This window comes from Lichenostomus cassidix, chromosome 2 (assembly GCF_008360975.1).
Source record: "Lichenostomus cassidix isolate B80296 chromosome 2, HeHo_3.0, whole genome shotgun sequence".
Classification (NCBI taxonomy): domain Eukaryota; kingdom Metazoa; phylum Chordata; class Aves; order Passeriformes; family Meliphagidae; genus Lichenostomus; species Lichenostomus cassidix.
Genome location: NC_139482.1, coordinates 152,069,784 through 152,090,889, shown reverse-complemented (window position 1 = coordinate 152,090,889; position 21,106 = coordinate 152,069,784). Strand labels below are relative to the sequence as shown.

General features: G+C 57.5%; 2 protein-coding genes across 2 annotated transcripts in view; one reads left to right on the top strand and one right to left on the bottom strand.

The window, feature by feature from the left end:
* Positions 1–973: 973 nt before the first annotated feature.
* On the bottom strand, positions 974–6,717 carry LOC146442645 (exosome complex component RRP41-like). The gene is made up of 3 exons (XM_085053888.1): positions 6,518–6,717; positions 2,633–2,851; positions 974–1,345 (listed from the first exon to the last, which is right to left on the bottom strand). Exons 1-3 carry the CDS (start codon positions 6,686–6,688, stop codon positions 974–976), a joined length of 762 nt encoding a protein of 253 aa, XP_084910014.1. The 5' UTR covers positions 6,689–6,717.
* A 568-nt stretch (positions 6,718–7,285) lies between these two features.
* LOC146442644 (5-oxoprolinase-like) overlaps positions 7,286–21,106 on the top strand; it is a 34,958-nt gene continuing 21,137 nt past the window's right edge. Inside the window, exons 1-5 of the mRNA XM_085049879.1 lie at positions 7,286–7,676; positions 8,242–8,487; positions 11,192–11,383; positions 15,768–15,882; positions 18,926–19,049. Coding sequence (XP_084906005.1) covers positions 8,314–8,487; positions 11,192–11,383; positions 15,768–15,882; positions 18,926–19,049 — 605 coding nt within the window. The 5' untranslated portion in view covers positions 7,286–7,676; positions 8,242–8,313. The remainder of the gene's footprint in view (positions 7,677–8,241; positions 8,488–11,191; positions 11,384–15,767; positions 15,883–18,925; positions 19,050–21,106) is intronic.

The window sequence follows — 21,106 nt, the reverse complement described above, 5'->3', positions numbered from 1 at the left end:
TCTCCCCTGAGTTTGGACGCAAACTTTGTGGTTACTTCCCGAGGGATTGAGTGAGGACGCTGATGTATCCCCAGCTCCAAAACTGGATTTGGTGAGATCATTGAGTTTCCTAAATTGTATTATTCCAGCTAACTTATAGGTACCTTTCTTAACTTGCATTTCAGCTAGCTCAAGCAAGCATTTCTTAACTTGCATTATTGTTCAAGCAAGCATTTCTTGCGTTTTGACTATCTTTATAGTTCAAGCAAGGTTTTACCCCATAATTGCATTTTTAGCTACCATAGTGTTGCAATTATGTATTCATTGTGTGTCTGTGTGTGTCAATCTGTTCTATGTTTGTATGTTTGTTATGTTCTGTGTCAAATAAATGGTATTTTTAGACAAATCGGCCAGATATCAAAGAATCTTGCGAACGGGACTAAGTCTTGGGGAACTAGCTATCTTAAAGCCTGTCAAACTGCAAAAGCACATAAATCTCCTCTCTCCCATGCAAGACAGCTGGCCATGGTGGTGTCCCCACTGATCACAGTGCCATGGCAGTGTCCCCATGATGGTCACTGTGCCATGGCAGTGTCACCACAGTGTCCCCATGGCACTGTCCCCACGGTGTCCCTGTGGTCACTGTTCCATGGCCATGTCCCTGCAGTGGTCACTTATCCATGGCGGTGGTCAGTTCCTGTGCCATGGCCATGTCCCCACAGTGGTCATTATGTCACAGCGGTGTCCCCACAGTGGTCACTGCTCCATGGCCGTGTCCTGGGTGGTCACTGTGCCATCGAGGTGTCCTGGGGTGGTCACTGTGGTCAGTCACAATGCCACAGCAGTGTCCCCACAGCAGTCACTGCTCCATGGCAGTGTCCTGGGATGGTCACTGTGGTCAGTTCCTGTGCCATGGCAGTGTCCTGGGGTGTGGTCACAATGCCACAGCAGTGTCCCCCCAGCGGTCACTGCTCCATAGCCATGTCCTGGATGGTCACTGCTCCATGGCCGTGTCCTGGCGCAGCCTGGCCCTCACCACGCTGTCCAGCACGGCGTGCAGCCCCCGGCAGGCGGCCTGGGCAGCGTCCAGCACCGGCCGCAGCCTGTCCTGGTGCAGCCGGGCGCTGAGCTGGCACAGCGCCAGCTGCCCGCTGCCCGCCACCATGGCCACCACCAGCCTGGGGCCGCCGGCCGCCTCCTCAGCCGAGCTCAGGTCACTCAGGGCCACCGGGGGTCCGGCGGGGGCTTCGGCCAGTCCTGCCGAGCCGGCCACCACGGGGCCACGCAGGGCCACGCCGGCGTCCAGCAGGGCCAGCCCGGCCGCGCTCACCGTGGCCGCCAGCTCGCCGCCGTCCGCCTGCAGGACCTGGGGGGAGGAGAGCAAAAATGACCCAAAATGACCCAAAATGAGCCAAAATCCCATAGATCTGTCTGCCCTAGCTTGCCACTGTCTGCCTGTAGGACCTGGGGGGACAGGAGAGCAAAAATAGCCCAAAATACCCCAAAATGAGCCAAAATCCCATAGATCTGAGTGCCCCAGGTCATCTCCATCTGCCTGTAGGACCTGGGGGAGAGGAGAGCAAAAATGACCCAAAATGACCCAAAATGACCTAAAATCTGTCTGCCCTAGCTTGCCGCCGTCCGCCTGTAGGACCTGGGGGGAGGAGAGCAAAAATGACCCAAAATACCCTAAAATGACCTAAAATGACCCAAAATCCCCTAGATCTGTGTGCCCAAGCTCGCCATCATCTGCCTGCAGGACCTGGAGGGATAGGACACCAAAAATGACCCAAAATACCCCAAAATGAGCCAAAATCCCATAGATCTGTGTGCCCTAGGTCACCACAGTCTGCCTGCAGGACCTGGGTGAGAGGAGAGCAAAAATGGCCCAAAATACCCCAAAATGAGCCAAAATCCCATTGATCTGTAGGACCTGGGGGAGAGGAGAGCAAAAATGACCCAAAATACCCCAAAATGAGCCAAAATCCCATTGATCTGTTTGCCCCAGGTCACCCCATTGGCCTGGAGGACCTGTGGGGGTCAGGGACATCAAAAATATCCAAAATACCCCAAAATGACCCAAAATCCCATAGACTCTGCATGCCCCAGGTCATCCCCGTCTGCCTGGAGGATCTATGGGGGTGAGGGACACCAAAAATAACCCAAAAATACCCTAAAATGACCCAAAATCCCACAGACCCTGCGTGCCCCAGGTCATCCCCACCTGCCTGCAGGATCTGTGGGAGTCAGAGGGTGACCCAAAAATCCCCAAAATCTGCCCTAGACCCCTCCAGTACCCCCAAATCCCCCATATTTCCCCCCAAATCCCCCATATTTCACCCAAACCCCAAACCCACCTGCACAAACACGTCGATTTGGGATCGGGGGTAGAGCTGGGTGAGCACAGCCCCCTCCAGGACCCCCAAATCCCCCCAAATCCCCCATATTTCACCCCAAATCCCCAACCCACCTGCACAAACACATCAATTTGGGATCGGGGGTAGAGCTGGGTGAGCACAGCCCCCTCCAGGACCCCAATCCCCCCAAATCCCCCATATTTCACCCCAAATCCCCCCAAATCCCCCATATTTCCTCCCAAATTCACCCCAAATCCCCCATATTTCACCCCAAATCTCCCAAATCCCAAACCCACCTGCACAAACACATCGATCTGGGATCGGGGGTAGAGCTGGGTGAGCACAGCCCCCTCCAGGACCCCCCTGAGCAGCAGGGCTCTCTCCCCAGACCTCCTGTCCCCCCCGCCCTGGGGGGGTCTCCTCCTCCTCTCGCCGCCCCCCGCAAACGGGGCTGAGCTGCAGCGGCAGCTGAGCAGGGCTCGGTCCTGGGGGGCTTTGGCACGGGACCCCCGCACCTGGGGAGAGAAATAAGGGGGGTTAGATAGTGTGGGACCCCCGAAATGGGGAGAAAATGGGGGTTAGACAAGGGGGCTCGGTCCTGGAGGGCTTTGGCTCGGGACCCCCAAACGTGGGGAGAGAAATGGGGATTAAAAATGGGGGATTAGACATAGGGGAGGCTGTGGGACCCCCGAACCTGGGGAGAGAAATAGGGGTTAGATATAGGGGGGACCCCCAAAATGGGGAGAGAAATTGGGGGGTTAGATAGTGGGGGGCTGTGGGACCCCCAAACCTGGGGAGAAAAATGGGGGTCAGGTGGTGAAGGACCCCCGAAATGGGGGAGAAAATGGGGGTTAGTTGGGGGGGGAATTCAGGACCCCCAAAATGGGGGAGAAAAGATTGTGGGACCCCCGAAATGGGGAGAAAAAGGGGGGTTAGGTAGTGGGGGGAATGCAGGACCCCCGAAATGGGGGAGAAAAGAATGTGGGACCCCTGAACCTGGGGAGAGAAAGGGGGGTTAGACAAGAGGGGAACCCCAAAATGGGGAGAAAAGGTGGGTTAGATAGTGGGGGACCCCCGAAATGGGGGAGAAAAGAATGTGAGACCCCCGAACCTGGGGAGAAAATGGGGGTTAGACAAGGGGGGGACCCCCGAAATGGGGGAGAAAAGATTGTGGGACCCCCGAAATGGAGAGAAAAGTGGGGTTAGACAAGGGGGGAATGCAGGACCCCCGAAATGGGGAGAGAGAAAAAGGGGGGTCAGGTGGTGAAAAGACTGTGGGACCCCCAAAATGAGGGAGAAAAGAACGTAGGACCCCCGAAATGGGGAGAAAAATGGGGGTTAGGTAGTGGGGGGATTGTGGGACCCCTGAAATGGGGGAGAAAAGAATGTGGGACCCCCAAACCTGGGGAGAAAAAGGGGGGTTAGGTATTGGGGGACCCCTGAAATGGGGAGAGAAATGGGGGGTCAGGTGGTGGGAGACCCCCCAAATGAGGGAGAAAAATTGGGGTTAGGCAGTGAAAAGAATGTGGGACCCCCGAAATTGGGGAGAAAAATGGGGGTTAGTTGGGGGAGGAACCCCAAAATGGGGGAGAAAAAGGGGGGTTAGGTGGTGAGAGGACCATGGGACCCCGAAATGGGGGGAGAAAAGAATGTGGGACCCTCGAAATGGGGGAGAAAAATGGGGGTCAGGCAAACTGGGACCCCCAAAATGGGGAGAGAAAAATGGGGGTCAGGTGGGGATTGTGGGACCCCCAAAACTGGGGAGGGTGGAGAAATGGGGAGGGGGTGTTGAAAAACACAGCAGTTTAAAAATTTTGTGTCACTTCAGCCAAAAGATTTTGGTTTTTTTTACCCCAGAAAATGGAATTTTAAGTTTTTTTCCAGGGCATTGCTCTGCCAGGTGAGGTCTGGTGAACTCAATATATCAATAAATTAGAAATAATCTAAAAATAAATGGTTATCAGAGGTAATTAATAAACTATTAACCCCAAACAACACCCCTGGCTAGTGGGAAACACCTAGTCTGGGAAAAGAGAAATAAAAAAGAAAATTAATTAACATCAGAGGTGAGGAAACTCAAATCCAACGGGAAACTGAATACTGGAGAATTGCTCAACTTTACACCAATTTCTAGGTGTTTTAACTGAATGAAATATCTAAAAAATTGGGTAAAAGTGATGTATCATGGAAATTATTTCTGTGGTACATCCTGGTGAAATAATAAAATAACACTTTGACTCTCTAACATTAAAAATAGTGTTGGAGGATTTTTGTTTTTCCCACAGATTTGGTGACAAATGAGCACTTTTCTAGATATTTTTACTGCATAAAAATATTTCTAGATATTTTTAGATATTTAGATATTTTAATCTAACATACAAATATTAGATATTTAAATATGAACACATTTCTAGATATTTTTACTGTATAAAACATCTAAAAAATCTAGCAAATATCATGTATCATGGAGTGATTCTCCCTGCACACCAGGTGTGGATGAGATGATTTCTGAGGTACATCCTGGCCAGAACAACATCCTGGCCAGATAATAAAGAAATGCCTTGACTCTTTAACCTTAAAAGTGTTCTTGGAGGGTTTTTGGGTTTGTTTTTTCTGCTGTTTTGGGATCCCAGACCCTGAGGAAGGGGATGTCCAGTCTGAGGGGGTCATAGGCCTTGAGGGGTGTCCAGTCTGGGGGTGTCCATCCTGAGGGGATCCCAGGCCCTGAGGGTGTCCATTCTGGGGGTGTCCAGCCCTTAGAAAGAGGGGTGTCCAGTCTGGGGTGTCCATCCTGAGGGCTCCCAGGCCCTGAGGGGTGTCCAGTCTGGGAATGTCCAGCCCTGAGGGGATCCCAGGCCCTGAGAAAGGGGAGAGGGGGGCTATCCTGAAGGGTCACAGGCCCTGAAAAAAGGGTGTCCAGCCCCGGGGGTGTCCATCCTGAGGGGTCACAGGCCCTGAGGGGATCCCAGGCCCTGAGGATGTCCAGTCTGGGGGTGTCCAGCCCTTACAAAGGGGGTGTCCATCCTGAGGGGTGTCCAGTCTGGGGGTGTCCATCCCGAGGGCTCCCAGGCCCTGAGGGTGTCCAGTCTGGGAATGTCCAGCCCTGAGGGGATCCCAGGCCCTGAAAAAAGGGATGTCCATCCTGAGGGGTCACAGCCCTGAGGGGTGTCCATCCTGAGGGGTGTCCAGTCTGGGGCTGTCCAGCCCTGAGGGGGATCACAGGCCCTGAAAAGTGGACGTCCATCCTGAGGGGGTCAGAGGCCTGAGGGGTGTCCAGTCTGGGGGTGTCCATCCTGAGGGATCCCAAGCCCTGAGGGCTCACAGGCCATGAAAAAGGGAGTGTCCAGTCTGAGGGTGTCCATCTTGAGGGGTGTCCAGCCCTGAAGGATGTCCAGCCCTGAGGATGTCCATCCTGAGGGGATCCCAAGCCCTGAGGGGTGTCCAGTCTGGGGGTGTCCATCCTGAGGGATGTCCAGTCTGGGGGTATCCAGTCCTTAGAAAGGGGGTGTCCAGTCTGAGGGGCCACAGGCCCTGAGGGGGTCATAGGCCATGAGGAAGGGGGTGTCCATCCTGAGGGGTGTCCAGTCTGGGAATGTCCATCCTGTGGGCTCCCAGGCCCTGAGGAAGATGTCCATCCCGAGGGGAATCACAGGCCCTGAGGGGTCGTGGGCCATGAAAAAGGGAGTGTCCAGTCTGGAGTGTCCATCCTGAGGGGTCACAGGCCCTAAAGGGCTCACATGCCCTGAAAAAGGGGGTGTCCAGTCTGGGGCTGCATATCCTGAGGGCTCCCAGGCCCTGAGCGTGTCCAGTCTGGGGCTGTCCATCCCGAGGGCTCCCAGGCCCTGAGGGGTGTCCAGCCCTGAAGGTGTCCAGCCCTGGGAATGTCCATCCTGAGGGGATCCCAGGCCCTGAGGGGTGTCCAGTCTGGAGATGTCCACCCTGAGGGGGCTCCCAGGCCCTGAGGGGTGTCCAGTTTGGGAATGTCCAGCCCTGAGGGGATTCCAGGCCCTGAGGGGTGTCCAGTCTGGGAATGTCCACCCTGAGGGGGATTCCAGGCCCTGAAGGTGTCCAGTCTGGGCTGTCCACCCTGAGGGGGATTCCAGGCCCTGAGGGGTGTCCATCCCCGATCTGGGGCTCATCCCCCCATCCCCAGGTCGCTCTCAGCCCCGCTCCCCGCTCACCTCATGCGGGCCGTACACCGCCGCCAGCACCTTGGTGTTGCCCTGCTCCAGGTACGCCGAGCCGTCCGCCCTGGCCAGCACCCCGAGCCGCGCCCGCACCTTGCGCAGCTCGTCCGGCCGCCGCCCGTCCGCCCGGAACCCCGCGTCCGACAGCAGCTCCAGCCCCGCCATCGCGCTCCTGCTGCCGGTTTGGCTGCCGCTGCTGCCGGTTCGGCTGCCGCTGCTGCCGGTTTGGCCGCCGGTGCTGCTGCCGCTCCGGACACCGCGTGTGGGGCTGGACTACAGCTCCCGGCGTGCACCGCGCGGCCGCTGGGCGCCATGAGGGGAAGGACTACAACTCCCGGCATGCACTGCGCAGCCTGTAGCGCCATTGAGCGCCATGAGGGGAAGGACTACAGCTCCCGGCATGCCTTGCGCGGCCTCTGGGCGCCATGAGGGGAAGGACTACAGCTCCCGGCGTGCCCCGCGCGGCCTCTGGGCGCCATGAGGGGAAGGACTACAGCTCCCGGCGTGCCCCGCGCGCGCAGCCCGCCAAAAGGAAGCTCCGCCCCGCTGACGTTTCCCCCTCTGCCTAGGCCACGCCCCCAGCCTCGATCCAGATTGAAGCCACGCCGCCAGTGACGCAGCACTCAGGCGAGGCCACGCCCCTTATTGTGTCCCTCATTGGCCGCTCTGCCATGGAAGCCACGCCCCCTGAGCTAGACCACGCCCATATGGGGATACAACTGGTGACTGCTTCAGGCCGCGCCCCCAATGACACCGCCCCCTGTTAGGCCACGCCCCCAAACAGGCCCCGCCCCTCCGGTGGCACCGAGCGGAACCGGAGCGACCGGAGAGACACAGCGCCCCCTGGCGGAGCGGGGCGGGCCGGACCGGACCTCCTCCGGACAGCACTGACCCCTTACCGGACACCACTGACCCTCACCGGACACCGCTGACCCTTTACCGGACACCGCCGGACCTCCTCCGGACAGCATTGACCCCTTACCGGACAGCACTGACCCCTCACCGGACACCGCCGGACCTTTACCGGGCAGTGCCAAGCCGTGCCGGGCCGTACCGGACACTCCCGCCCCTTCACCGGACACCGCTGACCCTTCACCGACCTTCGGCCAGGCCGTACCGGACACCGCCGACCCTTCACCGGACAGCCCCGATCCTTCACCGGACACCACCGGCTCTTCACCGGACAGTCCCGATCCCTTGCCGGACACCGCCGCCCCGTTACCGGACACCGCGACCCTTCACCGGACAGCCCCGACCCCTCACCGGACACCTCTAACTCTTCACCGGACACCTCTAACCCTTCACCGGACACCTCTGACCCCTTACCGGATACCACCGACCCCTTACCGGACAGTCCCGACCCCTCACCGGACAATCCCGACCCCTTACCGGACAGTACCGACGCCTTACCGGACAGTACCGACCCCTCACCGGACACCTCTAAGCTTTCACCGGACACCTCTGACCCCTTACCGGACACTGCCGACACCTTACCGGACACCGCCGACCCCTTACCGGACACCACCGACCCTTCACTGACCCCTTACCGGACACTTCTGACCTTTTACCGACCCCTTACCGGACAGTACCGATCCTTACCGGACACCACCGACCCTTCACCGACCCCTTACCGGACACCTCTGACCCTTTACCGACCCCTTACCGGACAGTACCGACCCTTACCGGACACTGCTGACCCTTACCGGACAGCCCCGGACCTTCACCGGACAGTACCGACCCTTCACCGGCCCCTTTCCCGCCCCCCTCCCGCCGCTCCCGGGGGTCCCGCCATGGCGGCGCCGCTCGCCCCCGCCGGTTTCCAGTTCGCCATCGACCGCGGCGGCACGTTCACCGACGTGTTCGCGCGCTGCCCCGGGGGTCGCGTCCGCGTGCTCAAGCTGCTCTCCGAGGACCCCGCGTACCGGGACGCGCCCACCGAGGGCATCCGCCGCGTGCTGCAGGAGGTGAGACCCCCGCGGTGGCACCGGACACCGGGGGGACAGCGGGGACAAACTGGGGACAAACCGGGAACACGCTGAGTACCGTGCTGGGACCCCCGGGACCACCGGGACCCCCGGGGATACACCGGGGACAAACTGGGGACACAGCGGGGACAAACCGGGACCCCCAGGACCCCCGGGAACAAACGGGGAACACCCTGAGTACCATGCTGAGACCCCCGAGAACACAGTGGGACCCCCGGGAATACACCGGGAACACCCACGGGACCCCCGGGAACCAACCGAGACCCCCCGAGTACCCTGTTGAGACCCCCGGGACCTCCGGGAACAAACTGGGACCCCCTGAGTACCGTGCTGGGACCCTCGGGACCCCCGGGAACAAACTAGGACCCCCAAGGGAACCCACCGGGACCCCCGGGAACAAACCGGGAACACCCCCGGGAACCAACCGAGACCCCCCGAGTACTCTGCTGGGACCCCCGGGATACCCCAAGGGAACCCACCGGGACCCCCGGGAACAAACTGGGAACACCCTGAGTACGCTGTTGGGACCCCCTAAAGACCCCCGGGAACACAACAGGAACCCCTGAGTGCCCTGCTGGGACCCCTGAGGGATCCCCGAGGACCCCCGAGACCCCCAAGATGTCCCCACAGCATCCCTGTGACATTGGGGTCACCCCAGCAGGACCCCCCAGGGGACCCCCAGACCCTTCCTGACCCCATGGGTTCCCTCCCGAGACCCCCAAAGCCCCCTGCCCCACCCTGTGCTGGGGGTCCCTAAATGGGTTTGGGGTCTCTAACAGGGTGAATTTTGGGGTGTCCCTGCCCCGGGACAAGGCACAGGACATGTTTGGGATCCAGTGGATCTCCATGGGCACCATGGGGGAGCTGTGGGTCTGGGGGTCCCTAAATGGGTCTGGGGTCCCCAAATGGGTTTGGGGTCCCTAAATGGGTCTGGGGTCCCTAACAGGGTGAATTTTGGGGTGTCCCTGCCCCGGGCCAAGGCACAGGACATGTGTGGGATTAAGGGGATCTGTGTGGATATTGTAGGGGAGCTGTGGGTTTGGGGGTCCTGCTGTGGGTCTGGGGTCCCTAAATGGGTCTGGGGTCCCTAAATGGGTCTGGGGTCCCTAAATGGATGAATTTTGGGGTCCCACAGGTGAATTTTGGGGTGTCCCTGTCCCGGGACAAGGCACAGGACATGTGTGGGATTAAGGGGATCTGTATGGATATTGTGGGGGAGCTGTGGGTTTGGGGGTCCCTAAATGGGTCTGGGGGTCCCCAAATGGGTCTGGGGGTCCCTAAATGGGTCGGGGGTCCCTAAATGGGTGAATTTTGGGGTCTCCAGGAACTGGGAGTGTCCCTATCCTGGGACAGGACATGTTTGGGATCCAGTGGATCCACATGGGCCCCACAGGAGAGCTCTGGGTTTGGGGGTCCTGCTGTGGGTCTGGGGGTCCCTAAATGGGTTTGGGGTCTCATTTTTGGGGTTCCCCAGGAGCTGGGGGTGTCCCTGCCCCGCGATGAGCCCCTGGACAGCTCGAGGATCCAGTGGATCTGCATGGGCACCACGGGGGAGCTGTGGGTTTGGGGTCCTGCTGTGGGTTTTGGGGGTCCCTAAATGGGTCTGGGGTCCCCAAATGGGTCTGGGGTCTCATTTTTGAGGTTCCCCAGCAGCTGGGGGTGTCCCTGCCCCGCGACGAGCCGCTGGACAGCTCGAGGATCCAGTGGATCTTCCTGGGCACCATGGGGGAGCTGTGGGTCCTGCTGGGGGTCTGGGGGTCCCTAAATGGGTCTGGGGTCCCTAAATGGATGAATTTTGGGGTCCCACAGGTGAATTTTGGGGTCTCCCAGGACCTCAGGGTGTCCCTGTCCCGGGATGAGTCACAGGACATGTTTGGGATCCAGTGGATCTCCCTGGGCACCATGGAGGAGCTGTGGGTCTGGGGGTCCCCAAATGGGTCTGGGGTCCCCAAATGGGTCTGGGGTCCCTGACTGGCTGAATTTTGGGGTCTCCAGGAACTGGGAGTGTCCCTATCCTGGGACAGGACATGTTTGGGATCCAGTGGATCCACATGGGCACCACAGGAGAGCTCTGGGTTTGGGCGTCCTGCTGTGGGTCTGGGGGTCCCTAAATGGGTCTGGGGTCTCATTTTTGGGGTTCCCCAGGAGCTGGGGGTGTCCCTGCCCCGCGACGAGCCGCTGGACAGCTCGAGGATCCAGTGGATCCGCATGGGCGCCATGGGGGAGCTGTGGGTCCTGCTGTGGGTCTGGGGGTCCCTAAATGGGTCTGGGGTCCCCAAATGGGTCTGGGGTCTCAATTTTGGGGTCCCACAGGAATTGGGGGGTGTCCCTGCCCCGTGACGAGCCCCTGGACAGCTCGAGGATCCAGTGGATCCGCATGGGCACCATGGGGGAGCTGTGGGTCCTGCTGTGGGTTTGGGGGTCCCTAAATGGGTTTGGGGTCCCCAAATGGGTCTGGGGTCTCATTTTTGGGGTCCCACAGGAGCTGGAGGTGTCCCTGCCCCGTGACAAGCCGCTGGACAGCTCGAGGATCCAGTGGATCCGCATGGGCACCACGGGGGAGCTGTGGGTCTGGGGTCCTGCTGTGGGTTTGGGGTCCCTAAATGGGTTTGGGGTCCCCAAATGGGTCTGGGGTCCCTAAATGGGTCTGGGGTCTCCGGGCTCATTTTTGGGGTCCCCGCAGGAGCTGGGGGTGTCCCTGCCCCGTGACGAGCCGCTGGACAGCTCGAGGATCCAGTGGATCCGCATGGGCACCACGGTCGCCACCAACGCCCTGCTGCAGCGCCGCGGCGAGAGGACAGCGCTGGCCGTGACCCGCGGCTTCCGGCACCTGCTGCACATCGGGACCCAGGCCAGGCCAAACCTGTTCGACCTGGTGAGCAGCTGGCACACCTGGGCACACCTGGGCACACCTGAGATACACCTGGGTACACCTGGGTACACCTAACATACCCCAAACCCATCCCATCAGCACCTGCTGCACATCGGGACCCAGGCCAGGCCAAACCTGTTCGACCTGGTGAGAGCCGGGCACACCTGGGCACAGCTGAGATACACCTGGGCACACCTGGGAGCACATAACATACCCCAAACCCAACCCCAACCCATCCCATCAGCACCTGCTGCACATCGGGACCCAGGCCAGGCCACACCTGTTCGACCTGGTGAGAGCCTGGCACACCTGGGCACACCTGGGCACACCTGGGCACACCTGAGATACACCTGGGCACACCTGGGCACACCTGGGTACACCTAACACACCCCAAACCCATCCCATCAGCACCTGCTGCACATCGGGACCCAGCCCAGGCTGCACCTGTTCGACCTGGTGAGAGCCTGGGCACAGCTGGGCACACCTGAGATACACCTGGGCACACCTGGGCACACCTAACACACCCCAAACCCAACCCCAACCTATCCCATCAGCACCTGCTGCACATCGGGACCCAGGCCAGGCCGCACCTGTTCGACCTGGTGAGAGCCTGGCACACCTGGGCACACCTGGGCACACCTGGATACACCTGAGATACACCTGGGCACACCTGGGCACACCTGGGCACACCTATAACCTCACCTGGGCACACCTGGGTACACATAACATACCCCAACCCCATCCCATCAGCACCTGCTGCACATCGGGACCCAGGCCAGGCCGCACCTGTTCGACCTGGTGAGAGCCTGGCACACCTGGGCACACCTGGGCACACCTGGGCACACCTGGGCACACCTGGGTACACCTGGGCACAGCTGGGTACACCTGTAACCTCACCTGGGCACTCCTGGGCACACACCTGGGACACCCCTGTACACACACCTTGAGCACACCTGGGAACACCTGTAAGCTCACCAGTAACTCCAAGTAACCCCATGATTTTGATCTGGTGAGACACACCTGGGCACACCTGTGTACACTTCTATGTACAGCCAGACACACCTGGGCACACACCTGGGCACACCTGTGTACACTTCTATGTACAGCCAGACACATCTGGGCACACCTGGGCACACCTGGGCACACCTGTCGCTGTCCCCACACCTCCCCCTGTGCCAGCACTGCCACATCCCCCTGTCCCGATGTCCCCTGGGGTGGGGGTGGCAGTGCCTGAGTGACCAATGTCCCCTGGGCTGGGGTGCCACACCCCCCCTGTGTCCCCAAGGTGACCCATGTGGTGACACTCGTGGTGTCCCCATGGTGACCCGTGCAGTGACACTCACAGTGACCCGTGCAGTGACCCTTTGGTGACACTCACGGTGACCCCTCGGTGACCCGTGGCCGCCTGGCACAGAGCTGGCATGTCCCATGACAGGAACATCCCGTGACTGGCACTGTGTCCCTGTGTGCCCCACGGTGTCCCCACCACCGTGTCCCCATGTGTCCCACAGTGTCCCTGCTCAGGCTGGCACCGTGTCCCCAATGTGCCCCACGGTGTCCCCACTGCCATGTCCCTGTGTGTCCCACAGTGTCCCTGCTAGGGCTGGCACTGTGTCCCTGTCCCCACTGCCCTGTCCCTGTGTCCCTCCTTGGACTGGCATGCTGTCCCTGTGTGCCCTACACTGTGTCACCCCTCGGGCTGGCACTGTGTCCCCAGCGTGCCCCACGCTGTCCCCACCACCATGTCCCCATGTGTCCCACAGTGTCCCTCCTTGGGCTGGCACCATGTCCCCAGTGTGCCCTGCAGTGTCCCCTGCTCAGGCTGGCACTGTGTCCCCAATGTGCCCCACAGTGTCCCCACTGCCCTGTCCCTGTGTCCCTGCTCGGGCTGGCACTGTGTCCCCAGTGTGCCCCATGCTGTCCCCACCACCATGTCCCCGTGTGTCCCACGGTGTCCCTCCTTGGGCTGGCACCATGTGCCCCACAGTGTCCCCACTGCCCTGTCCCTGTGTCCCCACTCAGGCTGGCACCGTGTCCCCAGTGTGCCTCACCGTGTCCCCAGTGTGCCCACAGTGTCCCCACTGCCCTGTCCCTGTGTCCCTCCTTGGACTGGCACCATGTCCCCAATGTGCCCCACACTGTCCCCTCTGCCCTGTCCCTGTGTCCCTTGCTCGGGCTGGCACCGTGTCCCCACACTGTCCCTTCACCCTGTTCTTGTTCCCCCCTCAGGCTGGCACTGTGTCCCCAGTGTGCCCTGCCGTGGAGCTCAGTGTCCCCTCAATGTCCCCCCAGTGTCCCCTGGCTGTGCCCGTGTGTCAGGCCCTGCCGGTGTCCTTGGCGGTGTCCCCTGTCCCGCAGTGTCCCCTGTCCCCTGTCCCGTGTCCTGTGCTGTCTCCTGTCCCCTGTCCAGCGGTGTCCCCTGTCCCCTGTCCCTGGCGGTGTCCCCTGTCCCTTGTCCCGTGTCCTGTGCTGTCTCCTGTCCCCTGTCCCTGGCGGTGTCCCCTGCCCCATGCTGTCCCCTGTCCCATGTCCCGCAGTGTCCCCTGTGCCATGCTGTCCCCTGTCCGGTGTCCTTGGCGGTGTCCCCTGTCCCTGGCGGTGTCCCGTGTCCCCTGTCTCGTGTCCCTGGCAGTGTCCCCTGTCCCGTGCTGTCCCCTGTCCCCTGTCCCCTGGCAGTGTCCCCTGTCCCCCAGTGTCTCCTGTCTCGTGCTGTCCCCTGTCCCGTGCTGTCCCCTGTCCCCCAGTGTCCCCTGTCCCTCAGTGTCCCCTGTCCCCCAGTGTCCCCTGTCCCGTGACAGGCTGGCACAGTGCCACTCCCAGCGTGTGGCCAGCGCCGTGCGGCCGGAGCCAGCGGTCACTGCGGGGACAGGGGGGACAGGGGGGTGACAGCAGGGTGACAGCCAGCCCAGTGCCCTGCCGGTGCCACCCCCTGTGGTGTCCTGTCCCAGTGCCATCCCTGTGACACCCCAGTGCCACCCCAGTCCTGTCCCAGTGCCACCATGATCCTCTTCCAGTGCCACCCCAGTCCTGTCCTGGTGACGTCCTGATGTCACCACAGTGCCACCCCAGTGCTGTCTCAGTGCCATCCTGTCCCTGTCCTGTCCCAGTGCCACCCCAGTGTCCCCCTGGTGTTGTCCCTGTCCCTGCCCTGTCCCAGTGCCACCCTGGTGCCATCCTGTTCCTGTTCCTGTCCCCATCCTGTCCCACTGTCACCCCAGTGCCACCCCAGTCCTGTCCCAATGTCCCCTTTAGTCCTGTCCCTGTCCTGTCCCAGTGCCACCCCAGTGTCCCCTCGGTGTCCCCCTGGTGCCACCCCAGTCCTGTCCCAATGTCCCCTTTAGTCCTGTCCCTGTCCTGTCCCAGTTCCTCCCTGGTGCCACCCCAATGCCACCCCAGTGCCACCCTGCTCCTGTCCCCATCCTGTCCCAGTGCCACCGCGGTGTCCCCCTGGTGCCATCCCAGCCCTGTCCCAGTTCCCTGCCAGTGTCACCCCAGTCCTGTCCCAGTGTCCCCTGTCCCTGTCCCTGTCCTGTCCCAGTTCCCCCCCAGTGCCACCCCCGAAGCCACCCCGATGTCACCCCAGTGCCACTGCGGTGTCCCTCTCTTCCTGTCCCCATGCTGTCCCCATTCTGTCCCAGTGCCACTGTGGTGTCCCCCTGTTCCTGTCCCCATCCTGTCCCCATGCTGTCCCGATGTCACCGCTGTCCCCATGCTGTCCCCTCAGGCGGTGACAATGCCCGACTTGCTGTCCCCATGCTGTCCCTATCCTGTCCCTAACTGTCCCCATGCTGTCCCCATCCCTGTCCCCATGCTGTCCCCATGCTGTCCCAATGTCACCCGCTGTCCCCTCAGGCGGTGGCAATTCCCGACGTGCTGTCCCCATGCTGTCCCCATCCTATCCTGATGTCCCCTCAGGCGGTGGCAATTCCCGACGTGCTGTCCCCATGCTGTCCCCATCCTATCCTGATGTCCCCTCAGGCGGTGACAATGCCCAGCATGCTGTCCCCATGCTGTCCCCATCCTGTCCCCATGCTGTCCCCTCAGGCGGTGACCATGCCCGATGTGCTGTCCCCATGCTGTCCCCATCCTGTCCCCATGCTGTCCCGATGTCACTGGTGTCCCCATGCTGTCCCCTCAGGCGGTGACAATGCCTAACATGCTGTCCCCATGCTGTCCCCATCCTGTCCCCATCCTGTCCCTAACTGTCCCCATGCTGTCCCCATGCTGTCCCCATGCTGTCCCCCTCCTGTCCCCATGTCACCAATGTCCCCGCTGTCCCCTCAGGCGGTGACAATGCCTAACTTGCTGTCCCCATGCTGTCCCCATCCCTGTCCCCATGCTGTCCCCATCCTGACCCCTGTCACCAATGTCCCCACTGTCCCCTCAGGCGGTGACAATGCCCGATGTGCTGTACGAGGAAGTCATCGAGGTGGATGAGCGAGTGATCCCTGAGCAGCCCGAGTGTCACCTGCCGGGGAGTGACAGCTGGCCCAGGGTGCAAGGTGGGACATCATTGTCATTGTCATTGTCACCTGGGGAGTGACACAGTGAGTGTCACCTGCCGGGGAGTGACAGCTGGCCCAGGGTGCAAGGTGGGACATTGAGGTGACATTGTCATTGTCATTGTCATTGTCACCTGACATTGTCACCTGCTGGGGAGTGACAGCTGGCCGCGGGTGCAAGGTGGGACATTGGCATTGTCATCTGGTATTGTCATTGTCACTGTCATTGTCATTGTCACCTGCCGGGCAGTGACAGCTGGCCCAGAGTGCAAGGTGCGACATTGGGGTGACATTGAGGTGACATTGGGAGTGTCACCTGCCGGGGAGTGACAGCTGGCCACGGGTGCAAGGTGGGACATTGTCATTGTCACCTGGGGAGTGACACAGTGAGTGTCACCTGCCGGGGAGTGACAGCTGGCCACGGGTGCAAGGTGGGACATTGTCATTGTCATTGTCATTGTCATTGTCATTGTCATTGTCAGTGTCACCTGCCGGGGAGTGACAGCTGGCCGAGAGTGCAAGGTGGGACATTGGGGTGACATTGGCATTGTCACCTGGGGAGTGACACAGTGATTGTCACCTGCCAGGGAGTGACACTCAAATCGTCACCTGGGAGTGGCACGGGATGGTTTTTGGGGATTTTTTGGGATTTTTTGGGATTTTTTTTTATTTTTTGGGATTTTTTTTTTTTGATTTTTTGGGATTTTTTGGGATTTTTTGGGATTTTTTTGGGATTTTTTTGGGGTTTTGGTGACACTGCTGTCCCCTCAGGCTGCTCCGGGGTGACCCTGGAGGTGACACTGGGTGGGTTTTGGGGTTTTTAGGGGTTTTTTAATGGGATTTTAATGGGTTTTTCGCTGTGTGTCCCTTTTGGAATTTTTTGGGATATTTTTTGGGATATTTTTGGGTTCCCAGGCTGTTCTGGGGTCACCCTGCTGCTGCAGAGGCTGATTTTTGGGCTGATTTTAGGTGTTTTTTGTGGGATTTTTGCTCCTTTTTATGGGATTTTTATGGGATTTTCACCATGTGTCACTTTTGGGATATTTTGGGATATTTTTTGGGATATTTTTGGGTTCCCAGGCTGCTCTGGGGTCACCCTGCTGCTGCAGAAGTTGATTTTTGGGGTAGTTTTGGGTGGTTTTTAGGTGTTTTTATTGGGATTTTGATGGGATTTTCGCTGTTTGTCACTTTTGGGTTATTTTCACCCAATTTTGGGATATTTTGGGGTTCCCAGGCTGCTCTGGGGTCACCCTGCTGCTGCAGAGGTTGGGTTTGGGCTGTTTTTAGGTTGTTTTTATAGGTTTTTAGTGGGATTTTCACTGTTTTTTATGGGTTTTTAGTGGGATTTTCGCTATTTTTTATGGGATTTTTATGGGATTTTCGCTGTGTGTCCCTTTTGGAATATTTTGGGATATATTTTGGGATATTTTTGGGATTTCCCAGGCTGCTCTGGGGTGACCCTGCTGCTGCAGAGGCTGATTTTTGGGGTAGTTTTGGGTGGTTTTCAGGTGTTTTTAATGCAATTTTTATGGGATTTTCGCCGTGTATCCCTTTGTGGTTATTTTGGGATATTTTTGGGATATTTTTGGGATTTTCCAGGTTGCTCTGGGGTCACCCTGCTGCTGCAGAGGTTGGGTTTGGGCTGTTTTTAGGTTGTTTTTATAGGTTTTTAGTGGGATTTTCACTGTTTTTTATGGGTTTTTAGTGGGATTTTTGCTATTTTTAATGGGATTTTGATGGGATTTTCGCTGTTTCTCACTTTTGGGATATATTTTGGGATATTTTTGGGATTTCCCAGGCTGCTCTGGGGTGACCCTGCTGCTGCAGAGGTTATTTTTGGGGTATTTTTGGTGTGTTTTAGTGGGATTTTCGCTGATTTTAATGGGATTTTCGCTGTTTTTAATGGGATTTTTATGGGATTTTCACTGTTTCTCACTTTTGGGATATATTTTGGGATATTTTTGGGGTTTCCAGGCTGCTCTGGGGTCACCCTGCTGCTGCAGAGGTTGGGTTTGGGCTGTTTTTAGGTTGTTTTTACAGGTTTTTAGTGGGATTTTCACTGTTTTTTATGGGGTTTTAGTGGGATTTTCGCTATTTTTTATGGGATTTTTATGGGATTTTCGCTGTGTGTCCCTTTTGGAATATTTTGGGATATATTTTGGGATATTTTTGGGATTTCCCAGGCTGCTCTGGGGTGACCCTGCTCCTGCAGAGATTGTTTTTTGCTGTTTTCAGGTTGGTTTTAGGTTGTTTTTAGGTGATTTTAATGGGATTTTCGCTGTTTTTAATGGGATTTTTATGGGATTTTCGCTGTTTCTCACTTTTGGGATATTTTTGGGATTTCCCAGGCTGCTCTGGGGTGACCCTGCTGCTGCAGAGGTTGATTTTTGGGGTAGTTTTGGGTGGTTTTTAGGTGTTTTTATTGGGATTTTGATGGGATTTTCGCTGTGTGTCACTTTGGGGTTATTTTCAGCTGATTTTGGGATATTTTTTGGGATATTTTTGGGGTCCCAGGCTGCTCTGGGGTCACCCTGCTGCTGCAGAGGTTGGGTTTGGGTGTTTTTTGGGTAGTTTTGGGTGTTTTTTAGGTGGTTTTTGGGTGTTTTTTATGGGATTTTAATGGGATTTTCGCTGTGTGTCCCTTTTGGAATATTTTGGGATATATTTTGGGATATTTTTGGGATTTTCCAGGCTGCTCTGGGGTCACCCTGCTGCTGCAGAGGTTATTTTAGGGCAGTTTTTGTGTGTTTTTTAGGTGTTTTTAATGGGATTTTGGTGGGATTTTCGCCGTGTGTCCCTTTGGGGTTATTTTCACCCAATTTTGGGATATATTTTGGGATATTTTGGGGTTCCAGGCTGCTCTGGGGTCACCCTGCTGCTGCAGAGGTTATTTTTGGGGTATTTTTGGTGTGTTTCTGTGGGATTTTCGCTGTTTTTAATGGGATTTTTATGGGATTTTCGCTGTTTTTAATGGGATTTTTATGGGATTTTCGCTGTTTCTCACTTTTGGGATATATTTTGGGATATTTTTGGGATTTCCCAGGCTGCTCTGGGGTGACCCTGCTGCTGCAGAAGCCGCTGGACGTGGCTCAGCTCCGCAGTGACCTGCAGGCTCTGCTGGCCAAAGGCATCCGGAGCCTCGCCGTGCTGCTGCTGCACAGCTACGCGTGAGGATGGGATTTTGGGGGATTTGGGGGATTTTGGGAACTTTTGGGATTGAGGGAATTCTGGGGAATTTGAGGGGATTTTGGGGGATTTGGGGAACTTTGGGGGAGTTTGGGAGGATCTGGGGGGATTTTGGGGGAGGTTTTGAAGCTTTTGGGGATTTGCAGATTTTGGGAAGAATTGGAGGGAGATTTTGGTGGACTTTGGGGGAATTTGGAGGATCCTGGGGATTTTGGGGGGATTTGGGGGAATTTTGGGGGTCTGGGGATTTGGAGGAATCTGGGGAATTTGGGAGGATTTTGAGAGGTTTTGGGGATTTGGGGGTCCTGGGAGGATTTGGGGAATTTTGGAGGGACTTCTGGGGGATTTTGGGGATTTGGGGTTTTGGGGGATTTAGGGGGAATTTTGGGGAATTTGGGGACTTGGGGGAATTTGGGGAAATTGGGGGATTTGGGAACTTTGGGGATTTGGGGATTTTGTGAGATTTTTGTGGGGATTTTGTGGGATTTGTGGGATTTGGGGGTTTTTTGGGGATTTGGGGAATTTGGGGGATTTGGGGAATTGGGGATTGGGAATTCTGGGGAATTTGAGGGAATGTTTGGGGGAATTTGAGGGAGTTTTGGGGGATTTGGGGGGGTTTTGGGGGATTTGGGGAATTGGGACTTTTGGGGAGTTTGGGGGATTTGGGGTATCTTTGGGGGAGGTTTTGAAGCTTTTGGGGGATTTTGGCTGATTTTGGGAGAATTGAGAGATTTTGGATTTTGGGGGATTTGGAGGATCCTGGGGATTTTGGGGAATTTGAATTTTGGGGGATTTTAGGGGGATTTGAGGGAATTCTGGGGGATTTTGGGGGGATTTGGGGAGGTTTTGGGAGTTTGGGGGGATTTTGGGGGATTTTAGGGAACCTTTGGGGATTTTGGAGTGAATTTGGGGGATTTTGCCGGGTTTGTGAGGATTTGGGGGATTCTGGGGATTTGGGGACTTCTGGGCTGAATTTGGGGATTTGGGGGAATTTGAGGGAACTTTGGGGGATTTCAGGAGATTTTGGGCGATTTGGGCATTTGGGAATTTAGGATTTGGGGGATTTTGGGGAACTTTTGGGGGATTTTATGGGATTTTGTGGAGATTTGGGGGGATTTGGGGGGAATTCTGGGGGGATCTGGGGGAGATTTTGGGGGATTTGGGGGATTTTGGGGGATTTTGTGGGGTTTTGGGGGGATTTGGGGCACTTTCGGGGGAATTTTGGGAGAAGTTTTTGTGTGATTTGGGATATTTTGGGGGATTTTGGGGGGATTTTGGGGCACTTTTGTGGGGAGAGTTGGGAGATCCTGGTGGGGATTTGGGGACCCCAGGTGACCCCTGGGAATCCTGCAGGTGACACAGGTGTGACACAGGTGACCCCACAGGTGACACAGGTGTGACATAGGTGTGACACAGGTGTGACACAGGTGACCCACAGGTGACCCAGAAGTGACACAAGTGACAGAGGTGTGACACAAGTGACACACAGGTGTCCCAGGTGACCCAGGTGTGACCCAGGTGTGACACAGGCGTTATACAGACGTGACACAGGTGACACAGGTGTGACAGAAATGACACAGGTGATACACACGTGACACAGGTGACCCAAAGGTGACATAAGTGACAGAGATGTGACACAAGGGACACGCAGGTGTGACCCAGGTGTGACCCAGGTGTGACACAAATGACATAGATGACACACAGGTATGACACAGGTGACACAGGCGTGATACGGAGATGACACAGGTGTGACACCCAGGTGTGACACAGGTGACACAAATGACCCTCAGGTGGCACAGAGGTGCCCGAAGTGACACAGGTGTGACACAAGCGACGCACAGGTGTGACACAGGTGTGACACAGGTGTGACACAGGTGTGACACAGGTAACCCAGGTGGTGAAGGTGATACAGGTGACACACAGGTGACACACCTGTCACCTCTTGCAGGTGGCCGGATCACAAGCAGCAGGTGGGGTTAGGGTGACACAGATCACACACTGGTGACACCCAGGTGACACACAGGTGTTCCCCAGGTGA